Raw genomic sequence first — 17,946 nt, 5'->3', positions numbered from 1 at the left:
GCACAGTGTAATGAAAGTGTTACGTCCCGTTTTACGGGGCGTTTATTATATGCTAAATATGATCTACAGGTTCTGCCGCTTTAGGCACTAAGGCGCACCTTGACCTACCTTTCAAAGGTTGAGGGAGATAGGATGGGAGTCGAATGATCTTGATATGCGATTGTGGTTGTTCGAATGTGTATGTATATTTTAATTGCTATCTGTTACATACCCTTCGTTGTCTTCGGGTGTCGTCAACAAACGCTTTCCTTGCACGCGTCGGTCACTCACACTCGAGGTCTCACTTTACGCTTAACTCGCGGATTCGACAAAACGCTAGACTCGCGGCGCGTGGGCTACAACTCGACCTTGGAAGATGCAAGCGGTTGGTGGTGGTCCTGCACAGCACACGGGTGCACTCCTGGAACTTGTCCTATCCTCACGGGCCTGGATCCTCAGACCTCGGGAATACACTCGTGTTGAACCGTAGGCGGAACACGTCGTTGATGATCTTCCTGGTTTCGAGGTAGCCAAAACGCGGGTCACGGACGAGCAGAACTTCGTCTCTGTTTTACGCTATCACGGAACTGGCGTACTTGCGTTGTACCGATAACTTATACTCCCAAAAGGGGAGTAGGTCACGCTCTTTGCTTGCGAAAACCTGCAAGCAAAGGGTTTTCGCCATCGCATTCCGCGAGTTCCCTGATTTCGTATCGCGGCCGTCGCTAAGCGAGAAAACGCTGATGTTTCGCGGATTCCAGAGCAAGACCTCATTGGACTGGCGAAAAACGAAAATGGGTTATACCTAGGGACGTAACAAAAGTATCGATAACAGAACGTTGGAATAGGACGTTGAAAAACGAAATGTGGAAAAAGTTTACGCTTAATGGAAGTTACGCGTAGACAACCGTCTTACCGACGCTGGTCTGAAATTATAATAATAGAAGGCATCGTACGATTAGAATGCGTCCCGTCGACGTAACACCGGAACATGCGGACAAACTCTTATCGTCCGTATATTCTAACATAAAAATTGCAGCTCCGGCCAAGTACAGTAAAACCTGGATAAATGCAACGAAAGAATGCTTGGATAAGTGCAACATCGCTATCCCCTCCACTTGGGGGGATCCCCCTAGGCGAACCGAGCCGGTCGACGAGAAAACCGTGTAATATGATCCGACCGTGTCGGCTGAATACAAAACATGTGTACGCACACGAGATATAATGTAATATACATTTAATAAAAGTGTCATTATTGCTATATCTACATCAGATATGTAAAATACATTTAATAACAATGTCATTATTAATATATCCACATGAGATATAATGCAACATACATTTAATAACAATGTCGTTATTACTATATCTACATGAGATATAATGTAATATGCATTTAATAGGAATATCATTATTGGCATATCTACCTTAGACACGTAATATTAATTTTATAACAATGTCATTGGTACTATATCTACATGAGATATAATGTAATACACATTTAATAGCAATATAATTGTTACTATATTTACATTAGATATGTAATATACATTTAATAACAATGTCATTATTACTATATCCACATGAGATAAAATGCAATATACATTTAATAGCAATGTCGTTATACCTATATCTACATGAGATATAATGTAATATACATTTAATAACAATGTCATTATTACTATATCTACATCGCGACGGAGTATACATATGTAACGTCCCGGAATTATTCGCGAGCACGCTACTGCACCTACGCGTAGGGAGAGCGGTACCCTATGAGAAGGCGACTCGTATTTATATAATATATATTAATTAAAGGAAGGGATTATAGGTTCGGGTGGCACGCGGTAAAGGAGTAAAATCCAACGTTAATTCCTTTCTCAAAATAATATGTGTGTTTATTCAAAGAAAATATTATGTTGTTGTGTTTGGTTATAATATGATAATAATAAGGTAAGTAATATAAAAAGATAATATTGAATGTAATTAAATAATGTAGTTAATTGATGTAATTAAATAATGAATTTAATTAACGAATTGAATTAATATGGTGAAATAACAAAAGTTGCGCCCTGTTTTTAAAATACAAAAAGAAAATAATAGGATTAGTAAGGTACAATGAGTACGCCCTGGATTGAAAAATACAAAGAAAATAACAATCATGTTTGTGCTAAAATTGAAATACAATAAAAGAAAATTAGATTATTAGTTACAAAAATAATTCAATCTAAAATAAAAATACAGAGGAAAATAAATTGATTAGTAGACGCGGTTCTAGATACGATTATAAAACTTTAAGTCTATAATTTGAACTTATAATATAATTCAATTTAATATAATTTAATGAATTTATTAAATTGATCGTTTGTCGGGAAATTGGCCAAGATCCGTTCTGACGCTGTAGGAGCTAGCTCGCTTGACCGCAGTTCGGTTTCTGGGCAACTTAGCCGTCACTGAACAGGCCGCATCCAAGGAGCTTGGTAGCGAACACTGCAAAACGGTATCGTCGCTCTAGAGCCAGTGTACTAAATAGGCCGCAACCAAGGAGCTTCGGCTTTCGCTCGCTCGTTAAGCTTGGGTGCGAACCTGATACGTAAGAGAACCGCTGCGAACCGATAGTTGAGCGCTCCGGGTCCGACGCGGAACCTTTGCCGCCTTGCCGACAAAAGAATCTAAGGTTACCGAATTCTATAAAAATCGTACCATAGACCCGTGTCGGACTACGATCAGAATCGAAGTGAAATCTCTTTGCGCGACACGCTCGTATTTATACTGGAGAACTGCTGACGTAGCAGTTTTTTCTACCTGTGTTTTCGATACCGGAAGTGTTCGGACTTTGACCTGCGCGTACGTGACTCCGTGCGTACCGCTATCTCTGTCTACGCGCTGTTGCTGTCTCTTTCTACTCTGCGCTTGTTCCTATCTCTTTCTATTCGCTATTGCTGTCTCTATCTATTTATTTCGCGCGCTGTGTCGATCTTTTATCGACCCGGTAGAATTATCGACGCGGTAGAATTATCGACGTATATTTTGAAGTATATAAAATTTTTGTTAAATGTAAATATTAATAAATATAAGATTCTTTTTAGTTATTAAGTATGAATATAATTATTTAAATCAATATAGTACAATAATAAATTAGAAAAATGAGCTGTTACAAATTTAATTATAAAAACGAAAAAATGAATAAATATATTAATAAATACTAATTATTAATTCTTGGTGTTTATTCTTCTTCCTGCTGGATGTTACACATATAATAATAATGTAATTGCTACTATATCTACATCAGATATGTAATATAAATTTAATAACAATGTCGTTATTATTATATCCACATGAGGTATAATGTAATATACATTTAATAACACTATCATTATTACTATATCTACATGAGATATAATGTAATACACTGTAACGTTATCACGTGAATATGTCTAGAGTGGTATGGCGACATTGACATGGGAATATTTATCGAATAGACTATTGTATCGATATGTCTCGAATGTTCTTCGAGGACCTTTTGTATCGATGGCTATAAATTAAGAGCGGAGTTGAAACCATCTGCGTGTACGCTCGTATTATAAAATAAACAAAAGCCTGAATTGTAAACCCCTCGACATGGGTGATCGAGCTGAGAGAAGGCCGGAAATCCAAAGAATGGAATAGTTTCACTTAGTAAATTCCTAAAAGACTAATTTATGATAGACCATAGCTAATTTGTTGTTTTCGACCAAGTCACGAACGGTCCTTAAAAGTAACGAAGTCTTTTCGATATCCTGTCTTTTCATGCACTCTAAGAGGGTCGTAAATTTCCTCAAGAGTTGCCTTTGGCAAGTACAAGGTCTTGTCTTTTCCTGTTTTCTCTGGGTCCCACGCTTTCTCGTAGCACATGTGCGCTGCAACGTTCTAGGGTCTTGGCGGAGCGCCTCCACGTCCACGGGCCTGAGGGAGGACCACAGCCAGGAGAAGGGGCCCACGCGAGACGGGGTGGATTCCTCCACCATTGGACGGGGGATGATCCTGAGGGAGGATCCAGGATCCACGAAGGAAGGGGCATTGACGGACAACGCGCGAAGATCTGCTCCGCCAAGCGTAGAACGGGCAGAATGATTTTGTCGCTTGACTTGGACAAGTTGTTCTCACGCTATATTCTGAGGCATCTTAAAACTTTGACTTGAAACAGTTTAAATAAAATAGTAGAAATTCAAATCATAAACTGTTGTGAATTAGAGTTAGTTTGTTTTATTCTCGCGCCTTGCGAGCGGAGCGCATCCGCGCTCCACGAATCACTTACCTGCGCCTAAATCCCCTTTGAATTCCCTATATACCGCGAACGGACACGCAACATATTTGGTGACAGCGGTGGGATATTTCAAAAAAGGGATAGTTCAAAAGTGGGGATAAACATTTAAAAGGTGGTAGTTCGGAGAAAACAATTTAAAACAGTGAAATAACTGAATAGTTAAATAAAGTGTGTTTGCGATTTGACGTGGTCTGCGAGTTCTGAGAAATGAGACACGCTTTTAACGAGCACACTTATATTTAATGAACACAAAATATACAAAAGAATGATGAATTATATACAAAGTGTATGTACAGTTATTCGCGTGGCCGATTACAAATAAAATGCGTGGGCGAAGCGAGAACACTAAACTGAGTGAACACGGTTAGTTGCGTGGGCAAAGCGCGGTCGAAAACTTGTTATATTAACAATCAAACTAGACTTGATCTTTGCGTGAGCGTGGAGAAGCGAAGCGCGTGCGTTTGCTCTGAGCGTTCGATCAAGAAGGCGGAAGTCGATCATGGCGTCGATCGTGCCGGTTCCGGCGTGGAAGGGGAACCGCGTGGACAAAGTGGGCCCGAGAGGTGCTGCCGCTATCGGTAACGACGCACCAACGAATTATTTTCGTTGCCAACTTCGTCATGCCGCGTGTACGTGGGGAATTTTGCCAACAAAGTGATTGTGACAAACGTATGTACACTTAAATTACTTTATTAGCTCGCGGGTGTGTATTAAACAGTCAATTAAACATTCAACAAACTATTTTATTGAACTGTTACATTATAAATAAGTGGACAAAGTTAAGTGCAACTTCTCCCTCTTGGGTTTTGGCACGGTTTCCCCAAGAGCGAAGGGTAAATACCGGAGACAGGTGATTTCGGCTGCCGTGCAAGCCATCCATCGAAATCACACGCACCTCATCCACGTCATCATTGAATCATTCCTGGAGCATAAGAGAGGACGAAATAAAATCCAGAGACCTGAGCGGACTGCTCACGGAGCTGAGGCCTACCTGAAGCAGCTGATTGCGGACGGATTTCACTGGGGTACCTGTTGCTGAATTGGGGACCATCGAGCCGGAGTACTGAGGGTTCTTCCCATAAATTCAAGGTGAACTTGATCAACGGGTCGCCGACGGATGGAGCCGTACACCTGTGAAAAGAAGGATTAGTTAAACAAAATTTTAAGTGACTTCTTATGGATTATAAATTGATCGTTGCAACAGAACTGTAAGTCTAGAACATAAGCAATTAGACTGTAAAATATTAGTTGTAATCGATAAATCTAATTCGATAAGATGCCGCCATTTTTAAAGAAATTATTAAGGGCCAGAAGGAAAAAGGGTCGCAAAAATAGTCTGCGTGGTGTTAATGTCATGTTTGTAGAGGATGTTTCGGGGGAATCTCCCAGCATAGAGTCTTCCTTTTCATTGCATACTAGTGAGCTTCGATTGCAAGAGTCACTTCTTGTACCTGCCCAGTCTACGACACAGAGGTGGGGTGAGACGGGCGGCGTATCAATTTCATCTAATAGTACGGCTAATAATACACTTATAATTCCGTCCAGAGCACCACCTTCTAACATGTTAGGTTCTTCTTCAGATGCGAATGTGCATCCGTCAAATAAATCGAGTCTAGGCTCATTGCAACCTCTTTTGAATAACGCAATTAAGGGTGTGATTACGACACCGTCTGAGCTTTCAAAAACCGTCGAAGAATTGATAGTTCTAATCAAATCCACATTTGCTCAAAGTTTTAATTTAAACTATACCCAAAATGAATTAAAGGTTGTATATCGTCGTGAAAGCGAAACAATAGAAGAGTACGGATTTCGAGTAAATGATATTCTAGATCGCGGGGTACAGGCGACGAAAGAAAATTTAAATTCGGAGGAATTTGGGGAAGTAAAAAAATTGCTTATGACGAGCGCGGTGACCGGATTTTTAAGGGGATTACAGAACGATGTCATCGCGAGTATCTTTTCTAAGGGTGATATTAAAGAATTAAGGGAAGTTATAAAATTAGCGTCTAGAATCGAAAAATATGTAAACTCTCCACGGACATCTAGAAATGCGAATACTTCTGATATTAATCCTAGGGTATTGAGAGCAGAAGTGCGTAAGAAACCGTGTTTTAGTTGTGATAAAACAGGTCATTTTTCTAAGGAATGCCTTGCGCGACCGGATCGTCAATACGGGAGGCCAATCGCAACGCGTTTAGGTGTCGGAAATGTGGGAAATTAGGCCGAACCAATTTATCATGTAGGAGAAGAGATTAACCGTGTTTGGAGAAAATCGCGATCACCAGTTTTCTTCAGTTTCTAAAAATCAAGGAAATCCTTTGAATTCGAGAAGGAGTTGTTAGTAGTCTTCTTTGGTGTAGAACATTTTTGTTTGATTCTATCTTTATGGCCGGCAATTTACGTTGCTTACTGACCATAGACCTTTAGTTTGGCTACACAGTGTCAAGGATCCAACGTTTAAAATTATGAGGTGGCGTATTAGATTGAATGAGTATGATTATACTATAGTATACAAACCTGGAAAGGTTAACGCCAATGCCGACGCACTTTCGCGGAACCCCGTAGCAACCTGTATAAATTCTGATCCTCAACCATTTACCGTACGGTCTGGCGTGGATTCCAATCCCGGTTCACGGTGTCTGGAAAGGGTGCTTGCCTGCGCAGGTGAGACATCAGTTGCAGGTTCTGAAACGGCCGGGTTGGATGAAATGCAGTTTGTTAATAATGAGTCGCTTGTAGCTTCTGCATTCCTGGCGCGCGGGAAGGCAGCGGCTAAATAAAACGAGGTCACTAACAAAGTGCAAGGAACTTTGTATTTGGAAGTAGTATCATCAGGAAGTTTATTTAAATCTCTGAAGGGATCATCCTATTTGGGTGCCTGTGTGGTCCCGGTGCGGCTTGTGCCAGCGCAGGGGTGTGATCCCCGTTACTGTGTGGTTTACTGTGTGGTTTGTCCTCACCTCGAAGAGTGGTTTCGGGTGAGTGTGAGAATGAGGTCGCAGCTAGTGGATATGCTGGACCCACCGTGAAATCCACCCCAGATGTACATGCGGGTGCGGCACGGGAAAATGTTTTCAACCCGACAGGCCATTTATTTGCCCAGCGTGCCATGATTCGTGCTATGTCGGGCAGACCAACGTGCATTTGCGTGCTCTACCTGCACAATGCCCAGCGTGCATGGATACATGCTTGCATGGTTCTAGGGTTGATGTTGTGGAATGCCTTGGTAAGGAGACCAGGCAGCGTGGACAAGTTGGCATTGGGATTCCCAAGGGGATTTGTGACCTCGGTAACAGTTTCTGTAAAGGAAAAGATAAAGATTATAAATTTTAATAATGTCGAGAGCGGTGAAAATAGTAGAAGCACGGTATTGGTTAATAATTTGAATGATGAAATAAATAGACCTACGGTAGATCCTTCCTCTTTTCCTGTTATACATCATGTAGAGGATAATCTTTTTATGAGACATGATTGTTGAATCATCGCTAAAGTCATTAAGAAGCTCTCTTATAAATTTAGGAAAGCAAACGAGTGAAATGTTTGAGATGATAATTTGCTGAAATGCAAGCTCGAATAGCCCCAGGGTTTCGAATGATTCCCCGCGCTTTATATATCTCTCTGTTTACAAACGGTGTATAAATAAAAGATCGCTTCAGATGGGTCGTCGCTGTTTGACGCGCGATGCTGTTCCTTTCTTTTGTCTGTCTGTGCGTTTCGCTTCGCTAAACAAGTTAAATGGTTAAAAAGCGTTGAAAAAGCGAATACACACGCGACAAGACAAATCGAACGAGTAAAGGAACGCTCCGCTCCAAGATAAAAAAATGATTGTTTACAATCAATGCAGCGTTTCGGTACCCCTGATCGTAGTCTGAAACTGTGTAACAAAAGAGCGGAAAGCGAATGGTGAAGGAACTTCGAAGCCTCCGTGGCGTGGCTAGAACTTGTGATAAAATATGTTTCCAGCAATTATGCATGCTCCCGTTAAAACAGCATTTCAATGTTTCACATGGCTTAAAATCCTAGGAGGCTTCAACATTTAGAATACATACGGACTACTTCTCGACAAGCTTTTGAAAAATTCAAATGGATAAAGTGGGACCATTATCTGTAACCGATAAGGAAAATCAGTACCTACTCACTATACAAGATAATCTCACTAAATATTCAGATGCATTACCTTTGAGAACCATCGACACGGAAACAGTCGCTCATGCATTTACTGAGCAATTTATTAGCAGACTGGGTGTCCACAGGGTAATCCATACTGACCAGGGAAGGAATTTCATTAGTCAGGTGATGAAACATTTCTGTAGGATTTTCAAGATCCAAAGAATAACTTCAACAGCTTTCCATTCACAGTCTTTAGGTTCGCTTGAAAGGGTACACAGAAGTTTTATAAATTATCTGAAACATTATTGCACTAAAACAACTTGGGATGATTGGATAAGATTTGGCATTTTCTCATATAATACCTCCACACATGAGGTCACAGGTTTTACTCCTCACGAATTAGTTTTTGGCGTTAAAGCCCAGATACCCTCAGAATTTGTTAGAGGACAAGCACCACGTACCTTTGCACAACACTTTGACGAGCTCTTTGCTAAAATCACCACTACCCAGACTATTGCAGCCCAGAATCTGGAAAAGGCGAAACAAAGAAGTAAGAATTATTATGATCAGACGCTTAATCCTCGTAAATTTAATGTGAACGACGTTGTATATTTACTCAAGGAGCCCAGAATTTCTAAGTTTGATCGTGACTGGACAGGCCCTTACAGGATAAGCAAAATGCTTAATGATCTAACAGCGGAATTAGAATTAGGAACGAATAAGTTTAAGATAGTTCATACTAATAAACTCAAATTAGCACATATAAGGCTAGACGATTCTACCGAGATAGATTTAAATTAGATTAGTATTAATTAATCACTGTGTGCTGTGTGTTTTATTATCATTAATTATTGATAATTGAAGTTTGTATTTTACCTATTATTCTGGACAATATTGTTGTGCTAGCAAAGACTATTTTAGTTCTGTATGCTTATATTTATTACTTGAACAATGTTCTGAATTATTAAATAAGTTATTGTAGTCGCATGAACTGTGAGATGAATAATTACGACTAGTGCTTACCTTTACAATATTTGGGTGTATATAAGGCTGTGTGATCCTGTTGAAGCACCGAACTAGACTAACAGGCCTTGTGATCTGGTATCTATGTCCTACCAATATTACTGCCTGTGAATAATCCAGAGACAATTGATAATACATGGAAAAACTACCTTTTGTCTGTATTGTTTACATATACAGATTATGATGTGCGCGAAATTTACGGATTATTGAATGAACTATTGAAGTAGTACGATGAGTGACTTTGATTGAACTATTAAATCCCGACTTACTATCATGTTAACAAAAGCGTAATGTTATGAATGAAAAAGCTGTTTAATGTAAACACCTTTTTGTATAAGGGGGAAGGTGTAACGTGAAACGTTATCACGTGAATATGTCTAGAGTGGTATGGCGACATTGACATGGGAATATTTATCGAATAGACTATTGTATCGATATGTCTCGAATGTTCTTCGAGGACCTTTTGTATCGATGGCTATAAATTAAGAGCGGAGTTTAAACCATCTGCGTGTACGCTCGTATTATAAAATAAACAAAAGCCTGAATTGTAAACCCCTCGACATGGGTGATCGAGCTGAGAGAAGACCGGAAATCCAGAGAATGGAATAGTTTCACTTAGTAAATTCCAAAAAAAAAATTTATGATAGACCATAGCTAATTCGTTGTTTTCGACCAAGTCACGAACGGTCCTTAAAAGTAACGAAGTCTTTTCGATATCCTGTCTTTTCATGCACTCTAAGAGGGTCGTAAATTTCCTCAAGAGTTGCCTTTGGCAAGTACAAGGTCTTGTCTTTTCCTGTTTTCTCTGGGTCCCACGCTTTCTCGTGGCACATGTGCGCTGCAACGTTCTAGCGTCTTGGCGGAGCGCCTCCACTTCCACGCGCCTGAGGGTGGACCTCAGCCAGGAGAAGGGGCCCACGCGAGATGGGGTGGACTCCTCCATCATTGGACGAGGGATGATCCTGAGGGAGGATCCAGGATCCACGAAGGAAGGGGCATCGACGGACAACGCGCGAAGATCTCCTCCGCCAAGCGTAGAACGGGCAGAATGATTTTGTCGCTTGTCCTGGATAAATTGTTCTCACGCTAAATTCTGAGGCATCTTAAAACTTTAACTTGAAACAGTTCAAATAAAATAGTAGAAATTCAAATCATAAACTGTTGTGAATTAGAGTTATTTTGTTTTATTCTCGCGCCTTGCGAGCGGAGCGCCTCCGCGCTCCACGAATCACTTACCTGCGCCTAAATCCCCTTTGAATTCCCTATATACCGCGAACGGACACGCAACAACACATTTAATAACAATATAATTGTTACTATATCTACATGAGATAGGTAATATACATTTAATAACAATGTCGTTATTACTATATCCACATGAGATATAATGCAATATACATTTAATAACAATGTCGTTATTACTATATCGACATGAGATATAATGTAATATACATTTAATAACAATGTCATTTGTTTCTCGAATACGCGTCCGCGACGAGACTAGCGGATTGCAAAATGATTCGCGTCAACGAGGGTTGTAAATCCTCGCTACGGTTTGACCTACGCCACGAATCGCGTATTACTCTGCGACCGGTTAAGGAGACAGAGCTCATTAGGGTTGTAATTAATTGTATAAAGATTATGATGTTTGCATGTATTTAAGGTTTGCACAAGATTTAATGGTTTGATGAGTTACTTTGACTCAAGTGTTAACAGTTGTTCGTATGTTTGGTTTAACGTATATGTGCTTATGAAGCAAACTGATCGGAGTCTCAACGGAGGCTTTAGAATACGAACGAAGTGATTTGGTCGGAAGACCGACAAGAAGTGACCAGCCTTTTGATGGTTTGTCTCTAGTTTCTATTTTCCCTCTCCTGGGTCTCAAGAACGGTCAGTTAGGAACTGCCGCGAAATAGCTGAACCCAACAGCCGCGATGCACATGGGAGCCCTTTGGTTTGGAAGGATCGGTTGTACCCCAGGCGATAAATGAATGAATGCTTTTATGGTCAAGGTGACCGTTGGTGCCTGGGACCGATAACTGGACTGCGCAGACACGTGCATCACACAGGGTACGTCTAAGACCCGGAAGAGCCGAAGGCTTGGGCCTTTTGTTTAGGCAGTGGAAATGAATGTTCTGAGTTTATGGTTTGGAGTCTTCTAAGCCCTGGGTGGTAATTTCTTTAATACGTGATGAACTACCACTCCGGCCAGCTTAGGGGAGTTTTTAAGAGTCATGTTAAATATGACCGATCGTGTTTTTGAATTACTGCAATAAACTATGAAAGCTGCCATGCCACGTAACACATTATTACTATATCTACGTCACATACGTAGTATACATTTAATAACAATGTAATTGTTAGTATATCTACATGAGACAGGTAATATACATTTAATAACAATGTTGTTATTACTATATCCACATGATATATAATGCAATATACATTTAGTAACAATGTCGTTATTACTATATCTACATGAGATAATGTAATATACCTTTTATAACAATGTCATTGTTACCATATCCACATGAGATATAATGTAATACACATTTAATAACAATATAATTGTTACTATATCTACATGAGATAGGTAATATAGATTTAATAACAATGTCGTTATTACTATATCCACATGAGATAAAATGCAATATACATTTAATAACAATGTCGTTATAACTATATCAACATGAAATTCTTGGTAAAGTATTGTCAGTGTTTTAGGTAGGTCTTCTCTTGATTGTGTTACTAAGCCAAATATTTCTTTGTTCTTCTTTTTTAAATGTATGATAATTTCTTCCTGATGAGGTATGTGTATTTTAATTTTTTCCTTTTGTAAGAATTCTTTTGATTGACTGTCTATTGATTTTCCTTCTTCATTTAGGAATACAATTACAATCCCTTTCTTCATCCAGAGGTGGTCAGTTGTCTCAAGTATCTTGGATGTGACTGGTAGGTTGCTGATCACTCTTAGTTGTGTTATTTTATGAGTGGTAAGTTGATCTTATTCTTTAATAATTTTAATGGGAGTTATAGGTGCTGTTGATGTACTTCCTGAATCATTTTTTTCTTCCTTTTTCAGCTGATAATTTTTTTTCTGATAATTCTTCTTTGGTTCCTAAAGATGCCTTTTTTGTTTCTGAAGATACTTTTTTTGTTTCTGAGGACTCTTTTTTAGTTCCTGATGATGAATCTATTTTAGGTGGTTCTCTATATATGTATATGTTTGGGTAGAGTTATTCCTTCTTCAAAGTCTTCAATTTCATCACCAATTATTATTGGTTGATGTTTCCTTTTAAGTGGTTTAGGAAGTTCAGAAATTAGTTGTTTTTTTGGTGGTTGATGAATTTCTACTGTAATTTTTATCGCATTCGGTCTTCTCTTTTTAAATTGTTTGTTTGCTGAGCTTGATGTTTCCTTTCTTCTCTTCCTGTGTTGTTGGGCTTGAAATTCATCAGTATCGCAATATTCTGATTCACTGGAGGTAGTATTTTCTTTAAGACGTTTTTGATGTAGTCTACTGCTTGTTTCATGTGGCCTTTTGTGGTGTTGTGTGATTCTTTCCTTTTTAATTTCTCTCTCAGAATCAGACATTGATGTGTTGTTTTTCTTCTTATAATACTTCTTTCGGATTTAGAGGAAGTATCTCTTTGTCGTGTGGTGTAATGATGCGATTGTTTTCTCTTTTTTGTTTTTTTGTTTAGTTCTGAAGATGTGTCTCGGCGTCTTGTTGGATATTGATGGGTTTCTTTTTTCTTTTTGACTTCTCTGGAACTTGATGATGTTGTTGGTCTTGGTCCTGTAGGGTATTGGTGGGTTTCCTTTTTCTTTTTGTACTCCCTAGAATCGGATGTCGTCGATGGTCTAGGACGTGTAGGGTATTGGTGTCATTCCTTTTTCTTTTTTATTACTTTTGATCCTGTAGTTGAGGTAGTACTTCTAGGACGAGTTGGATATTGATGCCATTGTTTTTTCTTCTTAATTTCTCTTGATTCGGTAGTTGAAGTAGTTGCTCTAGGTCTGGTTGCATACTGGTGCCATTGCTTCTTCTTTTTAACTTCTTTTGAATCTGTGGTGGAGTGTTTTCGTTTTGCTTGAATTGGTAGTGTTGCAATAGGGTTTCGGGATAATGCATCGGCGTTTATATTTTGTTTTCCTGGTTTGTATTTGATCTCGTAGTCGTATTCGCTTAATTTTAGTTTCCATCGCATTAATTTTGATGCGGGGTCTGTTAAATTATGCAGCCATGTTAATGGTTTGTGGTCAGTTGTTAGATAAAATTTTCTTCCATAAATGTAGGGTCTAAAATGAGTTACTTTACTCATAAACTCGGTTAGAGCTTCATCCTCATTATATTCTCTTTGTATTCTGCCTTGCCTTTGATAGCTGCACTAATTGCTTCGTCCAAGGTGTCGAATTTGCAATTTCGCATTCGACTGAAAATTTCTGGTTTTATCCCAGTCAGAAATGCTTTGACAGCATTAGCTGCTGCAGATACATTATATTGCTGCGTATGTTCAGGAACTTCGATTTCATTGCAGTTCTGAATTTGCAGCAAAATACTGGAGACTCGGCTGCTATAGTCGACGACTGCTTCGTTCGGCATCTGAGCCAATTTAGACATGTCTCCGTATAATTGTATCGATGAGTACAAAGGAGCAAATCGTGATTTCAACACCGTAATTAGCTGTTCGACTGTATTGTAGTCGCCGCTCAATACTACTCTCGAAGCTTGTCCATACAATTTATTTTTGATTAATTGGACTAGGCCGTATTCGGCGTTCGGTGAAATCATGCCCCTAGCATTAAGGCAATTCTTCGTGAATTGATACACGGATATGTTGTGGCCATCGAAAGGTGGCACTATGTCCGCTGCATCCCTTATGCTAATAGGTCGGTTGCCCTCGGCTGGTACATTGGATTCGTTATCCATCTTATAACTATTTAATGTATATACATATTTTTTTTCTTATTTTTACGTATGTATCTTTTTTTTTCTTTTTTATGTATAATTTTTTTTCTTTCTTGCTTATTTATATATATATTTTTCTTTTGTTTATTATATATAGATTTTTTTTTCTTTTCCTTTTATTTTCTTTTATTTATTAATACTTATATAATTAATTATATCTATGCTTATCTTCTAATTTGTTTTAAGAAATTAGACTCTGTCGAACAGAAAATTTAAATGACCCGAACTGACTCGACGGATTCTACCTGTTACAATGACTCGACCAATCCCACCGCTGTCACCAAATTTTTTTATATACTATACGTGTAACGTCCCGGATTTATTCGCGAGCACGCTACTGCACCGACGCGTAGGGAGAGCGGTTCCCTATGAGAAGGCGACTCGCATTTATATAATATATTTATTATTTATTATTATTATTGGTAAGGCTGAGGCTAGCCGGGCACTCAGTCCTTGGGGCCCATTGTACCCGGGCCGCTAGGTAGCCTCTTTACTGGCTGTGCCTTGGCAGCTGGGTTTCTGTAGCGAAGTTTAGAAGCGCCGGCACCAGGCCAGCCGAAATGCTTAATGATGAGGGTTCCAGGGTCCCCAGGATTGCTCCTCTTCGGGCCCTTAGTTCCCTGCATCTTAGAAGTACGTGGAGAGGGGTTTCGTCCTCTTCCACACACCTCGGACATATTGTCACCTCTGTGAGTCTCATGCGCACGAGGTGTTTCCTCGTGTACCAGTGTCCTGTCACTAGGCCCACGAGCATGCGCAGTTGCGCCCTGTCCAGGTGACTTAAGGTGTCGCCCAGCTTCTGTGACGGTCCCTCAAATAGGGCCCTCGTGTGTCTCATGCCATTAGCGTTGCGCCAGAGCCTGGTGAATTCCTGCTTTAACCAGTCCTTAGCCAGGCCTTTCAACGCATAGGTTGAGACACCAATGGGGTACTCATGGCATGGCTGGGAGCTTGTCGCCCCCAGTCGTGCCAATTCGTTAGCCCTCTCGTTTCCTGGGATACCAGTGTGACCTGGTACCCATAGCAGCTTAACTCTGTTGTTCAGAGATAGCTGTCTCAAAGTCAGTGCACAGTCCTTGACTAGCTTCGACCCTATTTCCACTTTGTGGAGGGCTTTCAGCGCGGCCAGGCTGTCACTGCAGATGTATATGTGTTTGCCTGAGTGGGCCGTTTCCAAATTATATTTGGCGCAGGCCCATATAGCAAACACTTCTGCTTGGAAGGCCGTAACGTGGTGGTCCAACTTGTGGGTCATTTCGACCCTAGGGCTCTCCCCCGCAATCCCGGCTCCGGTGCCGATACCGGTCTTAGAGCCGTCTGTGAACCAGACCAGCCCCCCCGGAGTCAGAATGCCGTTTGGGTCCTTCAGCCATTTCTCCCTGTCTGGGAGGATTAGATCATATTCTCGTCTGAAGAGGTATTCCGTCTTGCAGCGGTCTCCACCGTGGGTCAGAATTAACTCTGATCCCGAATCCCTGAGGATTTCGGTGTGACCGCCGCCCGTCGGGGACCATTCTTCAGCTTGGTGGAGGCGGGTGGCCGCTCTCCAAGCCGTTGCCATCACTGTTAGATGGGGTGGCTTGATATCGAGCAGCGCACCCATTGCCAAAGTGGGCGTGGTGGGGAGTGCACCTATTATCCTCAGCAGCGCTATTCTGTATATTTTTCTATAGCCCTTTTGTGTGCTCCCCTCTTCATGGAGGTCCACCACACAATCGAGGCGTATGTTATGATAGGTTCATGGATGGCCTGGTATATCCACCTGACCACCCTTGGTTTGAGTCCCCATGTAGGGCCAAACATTCTGCGGCAGGCCCAGTAGGTGCTGATTGCTTTCTGGGTCTGCCTGTTCACATGGTTCTTCCAGTTGAGTTTTTTATCTAGTATTACACCTAGATATTTAACCTCATCTGTGAGTTGTAGTTGCGTCCCAAAAAGGTGAGGAGCCTTAAAATAAAAGCGTCTTCTCCTTGTAAATAGGACCAGCTCTGTTTTGCTCAGGGTATCCGAGAGCGAGTGTGATTGACACCAAGACTCTACGAGTATGATAGCCTTTTGTAATCTCCTCGCTAGATCCAACGGGTGTCTGCCTCTGACCGTGATAGAAAGGTCGTCGGCGTAGCCCTGAACCTCAAAGCCTTCCGTGGCGAGTATACGTATGAGTTCGTCAACCACGAGGGTCCACAGCAGGGGGGACAGGACTCCTCCCTGCCGGCAGCCCCTCGCGACGTCAGCCCTCACCGTCTCCTCTCCCAGGCTTGCTATGGCTGTTCTGTTCGTCAGCATGTTGTGGACCCATCTTACGACGGAGTCCTTAATATTATACCTCCTCGCGGCTTCCTTAATGGCATCATGGGGTGTGTTATCAAACGCCCCCTCGATGTCGAGGAAAATGCAGAGGGCAGATTCACCGTTCGACAGTGCGCCTTCAATAAAACCTACTAGTTTCTGAAGTGCCGTCTCGGTGGATTTGCCGTTTTGATAGGCGTGTTGAGAGGGGTGTAGCGGTTTGTTGGCCAAAACCTCGTCTCTGATGTACCTATCAACCAGCCTCTCCAGCGTTTTGAGCATGAAAGAGGTGAGGCTGATGGGTCTGTATGACTTAGCAAGGTCGTAATTGTCCCTCCCTGGTTTAGGGATGAACACTACCTTGGAGTGTCTGCAGGCTTTGGGTACATAACCCTTTGCTAGGCAGGATTTGAAGATCTGGCCCAGGCGCCTGTACAGGTCCTCACCGCCCTCCTGAAGGAGTGCCGGGAAGATCCCGTCAGTGCCCGGGGTCTTGAATCTTTTGAAGGAGCCGATGGCCCACTTCACCCTGTCTGTGTTTATCACCTTCTCCACTGTTTCCCAGTCCGCTGGAGCGGGGTCGGTGCGCGCCGTATCGCTACGACGACGCCCCCGGCCCTCCGCTATTGAGCCTGGGAAATGTGTCTGGATGAGGTGTTCTAATGTTTCCTTGTGGTTGTTCGTCAGACTTCCATCTGGGAGTCTGAGACGATCCAACCCCGGTGAGGGGCCTGTTGAGAAGACCCTCCTTAACCTGGCAACTACTGGTAGAGCTTCGGTTTCTTTGCAGAAGGTCTTCTAGGCTGACCTCTTGCTGGTTCTTTTTAGCTTTTTGTAAGCTTGCTGGGACCTTTTATAGCTGTCCCAAGCTGGCTTCGTATTTGCCTTCATGGCTTTGTTCAGTAGTATGCGGGTGTCCTTTCGGGCTTGGTCCAATTTCTTGTTCCACCAGGGGACCCTTTTGCTACTGCTTCCAATTTTGACAGGGCAGGCATCCTCGTAGGCTTGAGTAACGGCGGAGCTTAAGTGCTTCACCGCTTGCTCAATTTCGCCCATAGTCCTGGGACGCTGACAGTGCCCCTTAAGCCTCCCTTCCAGGCCCTCTCTGTAGAGTCGCGGTCGCCGTCGTTGGGGCCTTCCCCGCCTCATGTCTTTTGTCCGTGGGGACAGTCCCGCCAGAGTTCCTTTCGAGAGCTATACGCTCTCTTCGGGCCCTCTTTCTGGCTGCCCCAGAGCGTTTTATCTTCCTCCATGCTTCCGGGTACAG

The 17,946-nt window shown here is 41.7% G+C and overlaps 1 protein-coding gene across 1 annotated transcript; it reads right to left on the bottom strand.

The window, feature by feature from the left end:
- Window positions 1–14,880: 14,880 nt before the first annotated feature.
- On the bottom strand, window positions 14,881–15,993 carry LOC114881826. Its single transcript, XM_029198704.2, has one exon. The coding sequence runs from the start codon at window positions 15,991–15,993 to the stop codon at window positions 14,881–14,883; it is 1,113 nt and encodes a 370-aa protein (XP_029054537.2).
- Window positions 15,994–17,946: the final 1,953 nt, after the last annotated feature.

The sequence above is a fragment of the Osmia bicornis genome, chromosome 12, assembly GCF_907164935.1.
Source record: "Osmia bicornis bicornis chromosome 12, iOsmBic2.1, whole genome shotgun sequence".
Lineage (NCBI taxonomy): Eukaryota > Metazoa > Arthropoda > Insecta > Hymenoptera > Megachilidae > Osmia > Osmia bicornis.
The sequence above is the reverse complement of the archived record's forward strand: the minus strand, read 5'-3'. Positions and strand labels throughout refer to the sequence as shown.